Below are 16,574 nucleotides of genomic sequence, written 5' to 3'. Positions count from 1 at the left end.
ATATAAGGGTAAATTCTTACCCTTATCCTAGCGTAGAGGTTCTCTAGTGATTTCACCAGTGGCTCTCCATTATCTTCGGCCTCAGCCCTTCACCCTAATGTTCATCATCTATTCATGACCTCCATTACTCGGGTCTAAATATACGGTGTCTTACTTTTTTCGATATGAGAGAAGAAATGTTTATTCATATCATTCTACTTTGGTCTATCCCAAATATTTACCATTGACTTTATCAACTACATCTATCTTCTTAGCTTCTTCGACATTGTCTTCGCCTAGCTAATCATCTCCTCTCACGATGAGAAGGATAATTTTCTCATCTCCGGTGTCATCTTGCCCCCACCACTCCCCATTCTCCTGCCTACCCCCATTAGATTTGTCTTCTACTCAATGTCATCACATCAACTCTAAAAAAGAATCAGGATTACATTATCGATGACGAGAAGATCATATCTTCTATGACCGTAAGAAAGACCATGTAATATATCTTGAAATTTAGGTTTGACATAAGAACGAGAGAGATAATCTCACCTTAAAAAACAAGCAAAACCTTTCAAAAGAAACACTTTGCAAGAAAAAAATGAAAGCTTGAGGGGTTTTTAAGAAACTTTACCTAGTTATAAATTACATGTATCATGTAATTTAAATGGAATCTCTGTTCAAATAATTAAGTGTGAGAAAAGATGATATTAAAAAAAAATCTTCAGAATAAATATGACTAAAGGAACAACAGTTGATTATCGAAAGAGAATACAAACCAATATAATATGTAGAATAGAGAAATAATTTTAGAAAAATGAGATGAAAAGAAGGCACAAGAGAGAAAAGGAAAAAATGAATCGACGAAAAATATAGATGAATAGATGAAGGAGAGACAGAGAGTCGGGGAAGAGTTGTCAATGATAAATGAAAAACGAAAGGATGAGAAATATCATTTTTTTCTCATATTAACTTTAATTTAAAATTAACATTAATATCCTTTAAAATAAATAATAAAAATAATATACTTTAATATTCTTAAGTACATTATAAAACTGAATCAATTTTATTTGACACCATCAAGTCATGTAAATTATCCAAAAATAGATCGACTCAATCAATTCATTTCCTTTTTTAATATAGCCGATCCAATAAATGAATCAGATCAATTAATGAACCGATTTCCTATCGATTACTATGACATCATCAATACCGGTAAGGGCAAATCAGTCATTTTAACAAAAGACAGACTGTGTGTTCCTTGGAGCGCGACACGTGCCCTTTCTTCACTTGTTATATCGCCACGCGCGTCCTTCTTCGGTCCTAACGCATCCGTCGTTTCCCGTCCACTTCCGTGTCTCCTCGTTCCCGAACGTTGGAGGACCATCGTGACATATCTCACGCGTGGGACCCAGCTGCTCAATAGCTTCACCGCTCGCCAACGCGAGTAAGTCGCGCGTAACCCAGAAAATTATTCTTAGAAAGCGAAACGTTAATGGCCGAGTACGGTCACTGAATGTTTACTTACCGCTTACCTCGTTTTCCGCGTTGGAGCGCGGCAATTATAGCTCGATTCCCGTCCCGCCGCTCTACGGTCAAAGTTTCTTACAGATACCTGGATTTATTATACCATCTAATAAATAAAATTAAATAATTAGTAATTAATCTTTAACGTCGTGTCGTTCGGAAGCGATTCCCGTTCTTTTCCACCCCTTCTGCGTCGCTTCATTCTCCTGTTCTCTCTGTTTCGGAGGCTTCGAGGTGACCCCTCTCTCTCTCTCTCTCTCTGCGGTGGAGGCTTCGAGGTGACATCTTCGTGGGATCTGGACCTTTGGATCGAGATCGGGCGGACATGGCCGAGGACGAGGAGTTCGCGAAGGCCGTCGAGGAGGGGCTGAAGCTGGCGAAGCGAGTCTACGCCGGGAAGGACCGGCAGTTAGCCGCGCCACCGCTTCCGGCTGCGAAGATGGAGCGGACGCCGGAGTCGCTCCATCCTGGGGCGCCGATGGTGTACGCCGTGATCTCCGACCCGGCGATCGTCGACAACCCGGACATACCTAGCTACCAGCCGCATGTGCACGGGCGGTGCAACCCGCCGGCGCTGATCCCGCTCCAAATGGGGGAGATCGGACTGGAGGTGGACTGCCTCCTGGGCACGGCCTTCGTCGCCGTCCGCGGCCGGTGGAAGGTCCACTGCGTGATGCGGCACAAGAGCTGCGACTGCCGGCTGGTGGTTCCTGTTGGCGAGCAGGTGAGAAATTTTGGTTTACCTTGACTTAGCCAGTGATTCCTTTTTCTAATCTATGATTCCAAAACCGCGGTATGTCTTTGTTGAAAGTCATATTAGGAAAAGAGAAATTATTTTGTGAATGATGAGTTGTAAATGCTATGGTATACAATTGCTCTCCAAAACCGCGATCTCATTCAGTTTTGTTCGAGTTTCTTGACAATATAGACCAGAAATATAAATTATTTCGAGTAACGCATGGTTGATGAAAATTAGCTTGATATGCAGTTTAATTAAAGCCTTGAAACTCCAAAAGCTGCCTCACGGGCAGGAATAGCGTTTCATGATTCCTGGTGTGTTGTATTAGGTGCTATTACATTGTCAGCTAGGGTGATGGGCTGGTGAGAATTAGGCTTGAAAATTTTACGCCTACTACTTCATGAATGTGCAAAATAATACCAGAAATACAATGAATTGACAGGAAAACTGATTATTATGCCTTTGGTAGTATTGGGAATGGTAACGTAAGCTCTGAGAAAAACAACAAGTTGAACTATTTCTTAATACATGTTTTATGTGGTCGTATTTGAATTCTCCTAGAAAAATGGTTTCTGGCAAATCTTTTTCAAGTGCCAAACTTAGCCCAGAGCTGACTTATAAAGCTGTTCAAATTCGATTTTACTTTCATAAATGAAGTGCAGTTTAGGAGTGCTAAAGGTTATCATAGTTATTGTCAGATGTTTGACTTTTTGAATTGTTTGATCTCAAAGTAATAGCTATGTGATAGGTGATTTAAGATATCTTATGGGACTTAATAGATCACACATTGGGATTTGGCAGAAAAGGACAGAAACCAATGGGTTAGCCAAGGTAATCTTATGTTTATTTTTGTCATTATTGGGAGATTCCTCTGCATAGGTTTCTATACCATAACACGTATCATGGGAAATACAATATCATCAGCGATGAATTGATTAAATGATGACAATGTTCTTTCTTGTAGTGATTAAATGATGGATCATATATAAGTATATTGCTACTCCGAATAGCCTTATATGAAATGTTGACAAGATCCATGTGAAATTCATGCCTTCTTCTAGTCAATGGCTTTTTTCCCCTGCAAACTCCTTTCTTAGTATTTGCTTTCTTCTCAACCTAAGTATGGTTTGGCTAACAGGGTTCAATTCTAGGTGTTGAGGTTGAGGTTGGTGGAAGATCATACTATACCCAGGTGATTGAACTAGAAGATCACAACATGGAGAACACAGCTAAAAGTGAAGGTGGTGGCTTCCTAAAGCCCCAAATGTTTTTCTTAACAATTCCCCAGGTGATTTAGCCATGCTTCGTGGTCCGTAACTGATATCATGCTCTCTTTCTAAATGTTATATCAATGTCACATGTTGTCACCATTTGATTTATCTTCTTTTTTTCAAGGTCAATGGTGGAGTGGACATTTCCATCAGAGTTAGATGGTCTCAGAAGTTAATTTATAAGGATGGCCAGTTCTTTGTTACTGTACCTTTCAATTTTCCAAAATATATCACTCCATTTGCAAAGATTTTCTTAAAGAAGGAAAAGATTTACTTAAATGTGAATCCTGGTACTGGAAAGGAGATAATGTTACACACAACAAGCCATCCTCTGAAGGTGATAATATGTGGTATATTAGTTTTTATGTATAGCACATGAAAATGATCAGATCAGTTAATTTTATATCCTTATTCTCTTTCCAGGAAAAAAAACGCCAAGCAGGGAAGTTGACTTTTTTGTATGAAGCTGATGTTGAAAGTTGGTCAAATAAAGATTTTGATTTTTCATTTAGTGTAAGTTCCAGATTTCTAGTGTGTTTCATTTCATAGAACTTTGAACTTTCGTCTTTCAAGCTGTATGCTGTCTTCTAACTTATTATATCAAGCTGAAAATCGAGAGACAAGTCACTGCTCCCATGAGTTCCTTGAGTTATGATTTTTTTACTAAAAAGGAGCACAAAGAGCAGGACAACGTGCCAATTAAAAGTTGGAATGCAATTATACGTGGTTGTAAGGCTTATGTTTTCTAGCTTTAGCTTAGGATACTAATTAATAAGATCTGTGTTATTGTCACCTGAACCTGTCTTTTTTTATTTTATATTCATTTGTCAATTTCTTTAGTGACACACTACATTCCTTGTGTTGGTACAATTTGTTGCTTACTCCATATATTGTAGTTTTACCATTCAAAACTTTTCCTTTTTTGTTTGGAGAATTTGGGGTCTAAAGTAAATGATACTACGATATAGACTTGGACCATTGAGCAGACAACCAAGTAAATAATAGTGCCAGTTAATTGCTTAACCAAATTAGTGGATGAACTAAAATGTTTAAACTGCATCCAAATATGATTAGTGTAAAGAAAATTAATAAAGCAAGTGACTTGTAGAGGCTAGAGGTAATAATGTAGTATAACAAGTGTGCACAATGCTAAGCTAACTCTTCTTGAGAACTATGCTTAATGATACATGCAATTATTCAGATAGAAGGATAGACTTAGCTTCACACGTATGGATTTACCTGAGAGAGTACTACATTGATTTGTAGTTGTTATTTGCTGTTTGCCCATTGAACTTGTTAGGTAAGAAAAGAGAAGTATGCTCAATTGTTCATTTGGTTCTTCAGAATATATAGCATTAGAAGGATGGACCTAGCTTCACGGAAATGAGTTTGCTGAGAGAGTACTACATTGATGTGTAGCTGTTATTTGCTGTTTGCCCATTTAACTTGATGGGTAGGAGAAGAACATTTTTCAATTTTGTTGTGTTTTTGTTATGAATCTTACATTTCTTGCCATTTCTATCTTCTACAGATTTATTCAAATGATTTGTTTGGTGGCATACTCTTAAAATCTGCAACAACAAATGATGGTGATGAAAGAGATATGTTCAGCCTTTATCTTTTTCCAGGAAGTAACCAGAAAAGAAAGGTAGTTCTCTCTGCACAACTTGCCAACACTCTTATTCTCAACTAAAGCAAAAGCTCCTTGCCCGTATGCTTGGCAGCCTAACATGTCACTTTTTTCAATGAGCAACAGTAAAAGATTGAACTCAACATATTTATTTTGCAATTTGTATAAAAACATTTAATATACATTGTGTATTTTAGCTATGTTGAAGTAAAAAAAAGACATGAGAAACAATTGTATTTAAGGTTTTCCATTGAAAATTGTTATTGTCTTGCAGTTTAGATTGGACTAGAACTTTAAAAGAAAATTCTTGTTTTCCTGATGGCATTATCATTATGATCTTTTTTTTGTTGTCAAGTATCAAAATCTTGATTTAGAGAACTTCTGATCAACTAATTACAGTGCAAGTCTATAGAACAGGGTAATAGATAGTGACTGTGACCAACCAACTCTGTCGCCAGGTATGTTGGATTATAACCCTCTTGCCTATTGTCCATAAATGACATCTCATTTATCATTGTCTGTGATACTTGTGTAGAGACATCAAGCTTCCATTGTACCAAACTTGACCCAAATGAGAGGTCCATCTAAGACCATCCAACATGAGTTCCTTCGCACTCATTGTTTTTCTCTTGTTATGTTCTCCGTCGATAGTATGTGTTGCTAGTACATGGTAGAATATATTTCAAAATTTAAGATACATGTAAATATTTCAACCAAGTTTTCCCTTATTTTATGAAAATAATTCAATTCAGTGTGTAAAATCTCTAGCTGAATTCATCTGGTTTAATGCCATAGGTTTTCAAAAATGAAGTTGTCTTTGTCGTTGACATAAGTGGAAGCATGCAAGGGAAGCCTATCGAGAATGTTAAGAGTGCATTATCAACATCACTGTTGGAGCTTAGACCAGGAGACTACTTTGATATAATAGCTTTTAATGATGAGTTGCACTCATTCTCATCCTGTATGGAGCCTGCAACTGAGGACGTGGTAGAAAATGCTATTAATTGGATGAACAAAATTTTTGTTGCTGAGGGTGGGACCAACATTATGCTCCCCTTAAATGAGGTAACTTCTTCTTATAAGTTTCTATGTATTACTATGTGGTGGTTGTATTTCAAATTCATGTTTACAGCAGCAGGATGAGTTTCTGCATATTGATTGTTTTTTTTTCTAATCCTATTCTCAATTTCTCATAGGCAATATGTTTACTATCAAGTATGAAAAATTCAATTCCTCACATTTTTCTTGTAACTGATGGAGCTGTTGAAGACGAGCGCAACATATGTCATACTGTTAGAACACATCTGGCAAATAGGGACTCCATTGCTCCTAGAATTTCAACTTTTGGTATAGGTAATGGTCCATTCTAGTGGACATGAATGCTCTCCTTTATAAGTTGTTTCTATGGAATTTTCAATTGCTATTACCTGGTGGATTTGTATCATCAAAATTACTAAATCACAGATGATGGTCAAGTATTCCTCAGATTGGCTTGCTCTATTTCAATTGGTTGACAATTCGCTTTTTATGTACTTTCGGTGTAATTGAAATGGTTGACAAACAAATTTGCTCTTTTCTTCTTGATGATTACTTTCATTGCCATAACCATTGTTTGTTTTGTGAAGTCTATTTCTTGCAAACATATATTAAGAAGTGATCATTGGAAGATTGTTATTCGGAATACTAAACTGCAGCCAGAAAATGATTTCGTTATACTTGAAATTCGAATATTTTACAAGATGGTTCATATGTTCTTAAAATTTGCAAATGATCATAGTGCAATCCTTACTTTTTTGATAATTTAATAATGCAGTGAATGATAGATCAGGATTTCTATGCTATTTTGCCCCGCTGCACTCTTGAGGCCCATGCTTTTTAAGCCTTGGTTAACTTGTTGTTCACTGTAAACCAATACCATGTATTGTATAATTGTCCATTTTATTTGTTATAATCATCAATTTATGAAAATTATTAAGGTCATTGCTCTGTACTAATGTAGGTTTTCTTGTTTTCTTACAATGGAAACCTTTGTTAGGTACTTATTGCAACCATTACTTCTTGAAAATGTTGGCATCAATAGGAAAGGGGCAGTATGATGCTGCATATGATTCAGGTAGGTTGCATTTTTCAGTTTATGGAAGTGGCCACTCGAAATTACATCTCTCATGCAGCTCTCTACTTGGCTTCTTTAGGCCTAATAGTGGGATCAAGTTTATATTAAATTTTGGAGTTCTTCTAGTAATTGTCTGGAAGTGTGCTATAAATTAGAATTTTTTTTTGCTTTCATATCTGTATATAAGGTAGGTCTAAATTACATTGAAATCACAGGACAGAATTTAACTTAGAACAATTAGTCTCTACTTCAATTGTTAATAATAGTAATGTGTTAGTCTCATCCATATATAAAAGTAATGTGTTAGGACATCAGGATTTAGCTTTCTAGGGGCATCATTGTTGTATATTTAGTTAAATTTCTCTGATGACATGAGTCCTAACAGTCTCCAATTTGAGCCTGTCGAGCTAATTGTACCTTATATTTCTATCTAGATGCGATCGAAAAGCATATGCTAAGATGGTTTCGTAGAGCTTCGTCCACCATACTTGCAAATATCACTGTTGACTTCTTCAGTGATATTGATGAATTTGAGGTATGTTTTCGAATTTGTGAATCCTAACTGGTAACTGGAGTGCAATACAATGCCCAAATGCCCTACCATATTTTTCAAAACAAAAATGCACCACCCCTTTGTGACTCTTTCATGCTCTTCTAGGCCATATCTTCTCTTATAATCATGCGTGCATACGGAGGTGATATCTTATGGCTGTTGCCTATCATTTCATATGACGAATGCTGCTTCAGAACTTAAGAGGTTGCCTTTCTGGTTTTGTAGTGTGAGGATGTCCATATTATATCTTTTCTCTACTCTTCCAAAATCTAAATTTGTATTCAGGGTTCATCCGTGTTACAAAGGCCCATTACCTGGAAAGATTGTTATTACTTATTACTAACTATTTTATTGACGGTCTGTCGTACTGAGAGACGGTTCTAGGCATGAAAAGATTAGAACTTAGATTGTAACAGAGTAGAAATATGAGCTATGCCAACTGTAATATCATCCAGTGACGGTTATCTGCAATGCCCACCATAACCCCCCTCCATTTACTGACCTTAATTCACAAGAATTTTCCTTAGTTCATTTACTCAATAACTTTTGATAGAACTGCTTCATGTCGGTCCTCTTTAATATAACGATCTACTGAAAAAACTGTCTTGCAATCTATGTAGTGAAAAGATCAATTGACTGAGGTTTTTGGCTTAAATTGCATTTGATAACCTCAATAAAAATTTGCATGATTTGGATGATATTAAGTTTTTGCTTTATAAAATTCAGCTAGGTTTTATTTCATTATCAATCGATTTTATGATTCACTTCCATTCTTTTCTTGTGCTATATTTCTGATAAAATCACCTTAAAACTTGCTTGCTTTCCTTTCAGGTATATCCTATCCATATTCCAGATCTTTCTGCTGAAAGTCCATTGATTATATCAGGTAGATGTTATGGCAAGTTTCCAGAGACCCTTAAAGCTAAGGGAATCTTGGCTGACATGAGTTATGCTGATATTGACTTGAAGGTGCAAGACACAAAAGATTTATCTCTTGAGAAAGTAAGATGCCTATATTTTGCAATCCATTGCCTTTAACTTTTTTGTTATATTAACATTTATGGCATATTTGTATTTAATATATGTTTTATTACCAAAGATTAAGTATGGCGTACATGACTCCTTGAATTTCCTGCTGCTGTATACTTAGTTGGCTCCTGGTTGGAGTGCTACCACATGATGCCCATGCCAGCAGAACCCAACAATACATGCAAGTTGCTATGCTGGCCCACTTCTATAGCAGTGAGGGAGCAAGAGGTTCTTGATATATTATTTTTGTGCATGAAATCGTGGAATTTTACCATGAGTTGTCACATTAGAAAATGAAAATATACGGATTATTTTATAAAAAAAAAACAAACTCTAGGATTATCATATTGTTCTGGGCCCCTACTAGTGCTCAGATGACGTGTTATAACACTTTACCATACTGTGCTAGCACATTCCCATTTATGTGCCAGGGTATCTTGAAAGGAAGGGCTGGGTCATATTTATCATGATTCTTGTCGATTTGAAGTTCAGATGTTCATATTAAAGACTTAGAGACCTTGTATACTGTTTCTCCATGGTCAACATTCTAGGAAGTTTTGAAAGGTTTTGACCAGCATCATTTTGCTTTCATGCGGATTTTGGAAGAAGATGCATCTCTTTTAAGATTGTGACATAGTTGCTGCCAACTATTAACTTATTTTTGTTGATTTTGTTATCTATCAGAGCTTACATTTTAAGTTTAAAAAAATATATATTGCAATACACACCCAGTTGTAAGCACTGGTTTTATGTTTTAGAATGAAAGCTAATTGGAACATGTTTTATACTTTGAAGTTAGAGAAAAACATGAGTATAAAGCACTGCAACTATTTTCTACGTCAAATTTGTAAATTTACCTATCCTATTAGTGTTATGAGTCATTATTCTCTCTTTTTTTTTCAAAAATAGTTAGAGAGCTCTGATGACTAATGTGATATCCAGATTGTGCTCTGATCTATATTCTTACATGCCCTTTGACCTTTCATAATTTTGAGGAGCACTGACTTGGTATCCATGGCAAAACCATCATCATTATCAATATTATTAAGAAAATAGAATGCTCCGGACAGATTCTTTCATAATTTTGAGGAGCACTGACGTGGTATCCATGACAAAACCATCATCATCAATATTATTAAGAAAATAGAAAGCTTAGGATAGATTCTTATGTTACAAGGCTTGTTTGTTTATTTATATGCTTGTGTATTTGCCCTTTTATTCACATGGCGATTAGCTGAGTTATGCATGCCACTGAAAACAAATAGTGAATTTAAAATGTTTTTCATTTCTAAAATCACATTTTTCTACAGGCTTTGGCTAAGCAGCATATTGATCTTCTTACATCTCAGGCATGGTTTTCTGAGAGCAAACAACTCGAGGAGAAGGTTTGTTGTTATCATACTTTGAAGGACATCTATATTATGAATTTTGAGTTTTTCTGAAAAATTAATGCAAGAATATCTTTTTTTTCAAAATGTCCAAACATATTTTTTCTTTAATTGGCTGCAAATTTTTTGGGTTCATGTCTGCTTGTAGAACAAATTTGCCACAATATCTAAATATTCAGCAATAGTTAGATGAAAAAATTATTATTGCTAGATCTTATACTTGTTTCTATTTCCTGCTTCAATCTGTAGGTGATTAAATTGAGCATACAGAGCAGCATCCCGTCGGAGTATACATGTATGGTCTTACTTCAAACTGAAACAGAGAAACAGGAGGCCGTAAAAAAGGTATGGAGGATGCGGTATTGCATTCTACCACATGGCATATGGTTATTCAAAGTCTGTAACATGTGCCTATCTATTACAAATACAGAGTTTGTTTTTACCAGAATAACAAATCACCTGATCTGCTAATAGAAAGGTGATTTAATGATTAAAATCTCGGAGTAATTTTGTCACACATCAACTATAGGGTAGGACACACAATATTTGAAGCTTCAACGAATTCTTTAGTTGAAATGTACTTCTTAAAATAGTGATGACTTCTTGTGCTCCTTCAGTAAGCTGAATAAGCATGTGGATGGTTTCAACTTGTAAAGAAAAATTCTATGCTGATGTTTATGGTCATTATGCTTTAATTAAATATGCATGATTTTTTGTAGCAAATAGCTGCATTGCTATCATAAGAACAAATTTTTCTGTATTTTCCATATGCTGAATAGTTTCAGTCTTTCAGAAAAGGAGAAAAGTCTTAAGAGTCGGATTCATTAATTTAAGATATTATGATCGTGTTAAGTAAATTTCCTCATTTCTCATCTTAATTGACATCCTCTCAGCAAATCTCCCAGTCTTAGGTTGTTGCATTAGCAGTAGCGAAGATCTTGGGTAAGAAATCTCTGTTATTGTTAACCCAGTTACTTTACTAGTTTCAACATCATCACTTCTTAGATTTCTGATTACAACGTTTTGTACGATATGCAATGATATATCTGTTTGCTAATTCTTCTTTATTTAAGTTCTACATAAACCCACTGCAACAGGAATGTAGTCTGCAATCAGCATACTGTTTTGTTTGCATTACCAAAGAGACCAACCTGAAACTATGCATTGTGTCTCAGCACCATAACTGTGAAGCCATCTGATGAATTTTGCAAAACTCGACAGGTTAAGAAAAGAGAATCTCGAAAGCATTCTGGCCCAGATGATAACTTGTCGATTTCAGTGCGCAGCATGGTTAACGGATTTGGAAATGTAATTGCAACCAAGGAAAATCGCTCTACGGGGTTTGCAGAGGCTAAGGAACACGAGACCTTTGAAATCTACCACAAGGCTGTTGGCTGCTGCAACAGGATAGCCTGCTGCTGCTGTTGCCCATGCTGCATAAAGACATGTTCTAAGCTGAATGATCAGTTAGTGATTGCAATGGCACAGCTCTGCACAGCTCTATCATGCCTTGCCTGCTCAGAGTGCTGCACCGAGTGCTCCAATTAGTTAGATTCCTCTCTCGTCTCACTCTTGTACATTAATTATGCGAATCGTTCGCTTTGTGTTGCCAGTGAGTTGTACAGTGCCTTGTATTCATGGCTCTCTAAGTTTGACTCGATCTGGATTGGCTGTTGAAGTCATGTTTTTAGTCAATCTGGATTGATTGACTCAAATTTGGCCCAAATCAAAAACTGATAAAACATGCAAACTACAGTACAAAAGAAATCAGACAAGCCAACGTGAAAACAAATTGTTTCCTTCTTCAAATGCTTTGATGGCATCGTTTCACTTTTATTTGCAACCCTGTGGGGGAAAGTATGTTTGTGGAGTATGAACTCGTCAATGTTGACTCATATCCAGCCCTAGTCGCGATCTTTCCATTTAGGGAAGTATCTCGTGCACTCTGGAAGCATTGGAACCCTAACACCCACTAAGAGCAGCTTTGAAGGAGCTCACATGGCTTCTTTGCCGTACCTTCCCTCGGACTGATTTAATTCTACATGCCCTCTCTTTTGCATTTAACATGCATCTCGAGGGAGATGAGAAACCCTAACTGTAGTGCAAGTCTTCTAGTGGACCACATGGGAGAGCTGTTTGTAATCTCTTGCACCCAGAAAAGGTACGGTTGCTTCCCTCAATACTCTCATGCCTCTCTTTCTTTAATGAAGCTTCCTCTTTAGAGTTGTAGAAAGGTGGTATGGTTCATCAGATAGCTGCTGCAAGTCCTCCTAGCGGATCTTCATTATCTTCCATATAAATAAATAACCAAGGGTCGCTCGCTATGAACATCTCAACAACATTCTGCGAGATTTCTTTGCTCAAAAGTGATGCTGCAAATGTGTCGATCGGTTGACCGCAGCGATCGATGGAGTTAGAACATTATACTATTGGTCTCGTAGTAGTTTATACCCTAATCATCGACGTAATCTCTTACGTGTTTACGGGGGTGCAATGCTTAAGATGGAGTCGGATGTCATCTTCACAATCCTCATAATGCTGATGTTGTCTGTACAAGTATACCTCTCTCTTACGACTTTTGGTTCTGGGTTTTGCTGCACTGTTCAAACTTCTAGTTTGTGGCTCCTGAGATGGCACGGAATGCCATCATTGGACTCATCTCATGCTTCTTTTCCGGACTGCAGTGCATTAGGCACCTCTATGTGGTCAAAACATGGCGATCGTGTCAGAATAAGCATCTTGTTAGCGTTAACCTCTTCGTTAAGCATTCGTCTTAAAGTCAAACCTTTTCTGGCCTGTGCCGTCTCCTGTGTTGGCTTAATATAAACACCTGAGCTGTGTGCACAGACGTGGACTCATCAAGAGCGATGTAGTTTGTGATAGTTTTATGGCATCATTGTCGGAGTGCTGGGTGCAGATTAACCATCATCTACTCATCTCATTATTATAGAGGCAATGGGTGGTATGCAAAGCCTAATCTCGGGGTTCTCAAAAAGGAAGCTGTTTGCAGGCCTTTATTATATCCGCAGGTATCTCCATTTATGGGGATCCATTAATCATAGGAAAAGACCGCAGATGTTGTCTCTCTTAGATTGAATCCTGCAACTCGATATCAAGGAAATATTTGTGTAGCCAATCTCAGATTACACTTATTATCGATGCTGCTGTTCTGCTGCAGTATGGGCTTCCGACCATGGGGAGACTTGGAGATAGTCACTGGTTACTGATGAGCACGAGAGAGAGAGAGAGAGAGAGAGAGAGAGAGATGAATCAGCCGGTACGGTGGGTAAGGAACACACGCACACATCAATACCCATGCCATGCTCTCTCTCTCTCTCTCTCTCTCTCTCTCTCTCTCTCTCTCTGTTGCACTGAGATCTCCTTTCCTATCAACATAGGACTCTTGCTATGTCTGTGCAAGAAAGATACAAATGAATAGATCATATGCGAATCCATCGACAGGCTTGGGGCCCTGATGGATGCATAGATATAATGCACGACCCTGCCATGCCACCGGGACATACCTCACGAGGGCATTGAGATCATCATTTCCCAGTGATAACGAGTACAATTATTGCTACGGATACATATATAAAAAAGCTCAATAGACTTGAGGCTACACAGTAGGGAAGTGAGAATCATAAACATCGAGTGCCACTTGCAGAGAAGTTGATAAGGATTGGAAGCTCCCTGGGCCACTAGCGCAGGATAGAACTGCAACTTCTGTGCAGCTTTGATCCTAACCAAGTGGAATGTAGGCCACACTACCTGTTTGTCTACATGTTAATGCTGTACAGCCCTGTCTACAGCTTAAAAGCAAAGCACAGACAACCCAGACGCATCCAAACTCTGCTACTGTCCCAGCTCTCGTACATGCTACCTTTTCATAGCTCATCCTGGATTAACCCATTGCTGCAAGTATTACTGGGTTTGGCATCAAAATACATGACAAATATATACATCCGATTCAGATATGATAACGATGATGTGCCATCCATGATCTTCCTTGGTAATTCCTAAGATCCTAAGCTTGTGGGCATTGTATATATCAAGAGCTAGAAACCTGGGGTTTAAAACTTTGATGCAACCCAAGGAAACAAGCAGTCATGTCCAAGCATTATCCTTTGAAGCCCCTGTCTGGCAATGATCTCCACCCTCATGTGCCCATGGTGGTCTGATTCAAGCAGGGGTTGTGGTTTCCAGGGCAGGCGGTGGGTGTCGAGAAGTGCCCGTGTACTGAAACCAATGAGATGAGGTTTACCTGCACATTCTTCTCCCTGGTTGGTCCAAGGAGAGAGATCATGAGAGCTAAAGTGGCTGGCAATGTTACTTGGATCCCCAAACCTTCCTCTTGTTTCTACTACTCAATCTGAAGTCGGCAACTTCCAGGGCTCATCTGCAGCAACCTCAGGATTACATGCTCAAGATCATTGTTCCCGTCGATGGGTGCATCAACCAAAAAGGCAGAAAACAAAAAGGCTTCAGGGGAATTTCTCTCTCTCTCTCTCTCTCTCTGTATGGGGACTTGAACCATAAGTAATGCCATTAAACTAGTGAAGATTGGACAGGGGATTCTGTAGCACTTCTCTCCCAGCCTATTTAACCATCCACACTTCCCATTGGCTGAAGACCATGGTTCTGAGGACCTGCTCTTTCTTGTTCTCCATTTAAGGTAGGCAGGCCACGGACACTCTCAACAATCTTGGAGAGGAGAGGGAGGCTTTCGCTTTGTTCTCGCCAAGGATCTTTGGTTGAAGCTATGGGAGTAAGGACTGGGACCTCTTGAACTAGTTTTCCCTGCTTTGCTTGCCATCAGTGCCTCAGTAGCGTTTGTGTCTCGTGTTTAGATCTTTGGCTGGGTGCAGAACAAGTTCCACGGGAGGCAGGAGAAGAAGAGCTTCGATGCTGGATCGAGTTCAGCTCACTGTAAGTGAGATTTTTCTTCTGCAGTCTTTGTTGTTGCATGACAGCTGATCTCTGCTCTGTTCTTTAGATCCTTCCATGCCGAGTTCTCAGAAAGAAGAACTCAACGACTGGCCACAGGCATTGTTGTCGATTGGGACGCTCGGCAACAGCGAGATGAAGGAGGAACCACGGCGAGACGAGCATTCTCGAACCTTGGATTCTCCCTCAGAAGACTTATCCAACTTCACGATCGACGAAGTAAGCAACCTGCAGAAAGAACTGAAGAAGCTGCTGTCACTCAAGTCGAAAACCAAGTCCGCTGGATCGGAGTTCGGCGAAGAAGACAGAGCCAAGCTGCCGCTGAATCGATTTCTGAACTGCCCATCGAGCTTGGAGGTCGACAGGATCGCGAGCGCCAAGCTCGAGTATCTGGACAACGACAACAATGGAGACCTCTCGCCCAACACCAAGATCGTACTGAGCAAGGTGAAGGAAGTGCTGCTGGGTAACCGCAACGCCATCAAGAAGAAGTCCATCTCCTTTCTTCTCAAGAGGATGTTCGTCTGTGGCGGCGGCTTCGCGCCAGCTCCCGGCTTTAGGGATCCCATGCCGGAATCAAGGATGGAGAAGGTATGCATGCTTGCTCGCATCAAACTCTCCTCTGTTGCGCACCAAACACTTCATCACACCGTCTCATGATAGATTTTGAGGGCAATTCTCACCAAGAAGATGCACCAACAAAGCTCCACTCCATCTTCATCGCAGAAATACTTGGAGAACAAGCCAGTTGGGAGATCGCAGGAAGGGGAAGCGGAGGAGGAGGAGGAGAAGAGGAAAGCTCAGTGTAAATGGGTCAAGACGGATTCAGAGTGTGAGTTCAATTACTGTTGCCACTTCAATTTTAGCATGTCACATTGCATTTTTGAATAGCTACTGAGTCAAGATTGGTTCTTGCCTTGTCTCCAGTTATTGTTCTAGAGATCTAGAGACACCAATCGATGAAGATGACCATGGTGAGTTCGCGCTGAATGCTCTCGAAGAACACATGCAGGCATGCAATGGAGGGTTACAGAGCACATAATAGGCTGTGTTGGAAAAGGCTTCACTTGTGCCATATATAACAAACAAGTTGCACATTTCTTATCATTAATTTCTGAGGTGTCCGTCCGTAGGACAATTCTTGGGATAATTCAGCCGCGCATTGTTTAATGAAATCATCTTTTTTCTTGTGCATATCTAAGACGAGCCTGAAAGATCGAGAAACTATTAGATATGCTTCAATCAGATGGTCTCTCCAATGTAGGCCTAAGCAAAGCGGTACTTTGTTGGCTCTTGATGAACATGCCATTGGCTTAGGGAAGAGCTTCAGGTTCATCCCTACTTGCTTGATCGAGGAGTGTGTGTGTGTGCGCCTCTGGGGAGAGGCATGCAAGAGTGTGG

The 16,574-nt window shown here is 39.0% G+C and overlaps 2 protein-coding genes across 2 annotated transcripts; both read left to right on the top strand.

The window, feature by feature from the left end:
* Positions 1–1,362: 1,362 nt before the first annotated feature.
* Positions 1,363–11,867, top strand: LOC135605545 (uncharacterized). The gene is made up of 13 exons (XM_065095768.1): positions 1,363–2,230; positions 3,384–3,533; positions 3,641–3,853; positions 3,940–4,029; positions 5,048–5,164; positions 5,942–6,211; positions 6,343–6,499; positions 7,182–7,259; positions 7,694–7,794; positions 8,644–8,814; positions 10,152–10,226; positions 10,479–10,574; positions 11,451–11,867. The coding sequence occupies exons 1-13, from the start codon at positions 1,832–1,834 to the stop codon at positions 11,775–11,777; spliced, it is 2,244 nt and encodes a 747-aa protein (XP_064951840.1). The 5' UTR covers positions 1,363–1,831; the 3' UTR covers positions 11,778–11,867.
* A 3,175-nt stretch (positions 11,868–15,042) lies between these two features.
* On the top strand, positions 15,043–16,330 carry LOC135604976 (protein DEEPER ROOTING 1-like). Its single transcript, XM_065094631.1, has 4 exons — positions 15,043–15,155; positions 15,223–15,764; positions 15,837–16,005; positions 16,101–16,330. Exons 2-4 carry the CDS (start codon positions 15,231–15,233, stop codon positions 16,118–16,120), a joined length of 723 nt encoding a protein of 240 aa, XP_064950703.1. The 5' UTR covers positions 15,043–15,155; positions 15,223–15,230; the 3' UTR covers positions 16,121–16,330.
* The last annotated feature ends 244 nt before the right edge of the window (positions 16,331–16,574 follow it).

This window comes from Musa acuminata, chromosome BXJ2-2 (assembly GCF_036884655.1).
Source record: "Musa acuminata AAA Group cultivar baxijiao chromosome BXJ2-2, Cavendish_Baxijiao_AAA, whole genome shotgun sequence".
NCBI lineage: Eukaryota > Viridiplantae > Streptophyta > Magnoliopsida > Zingiberales > Musaceae > Musa > Musa acuminata.
Note: the sequence above shows the minus strand (reverse complement) of the source record. Positions and strands in the feature narration are given on the sequence as shown.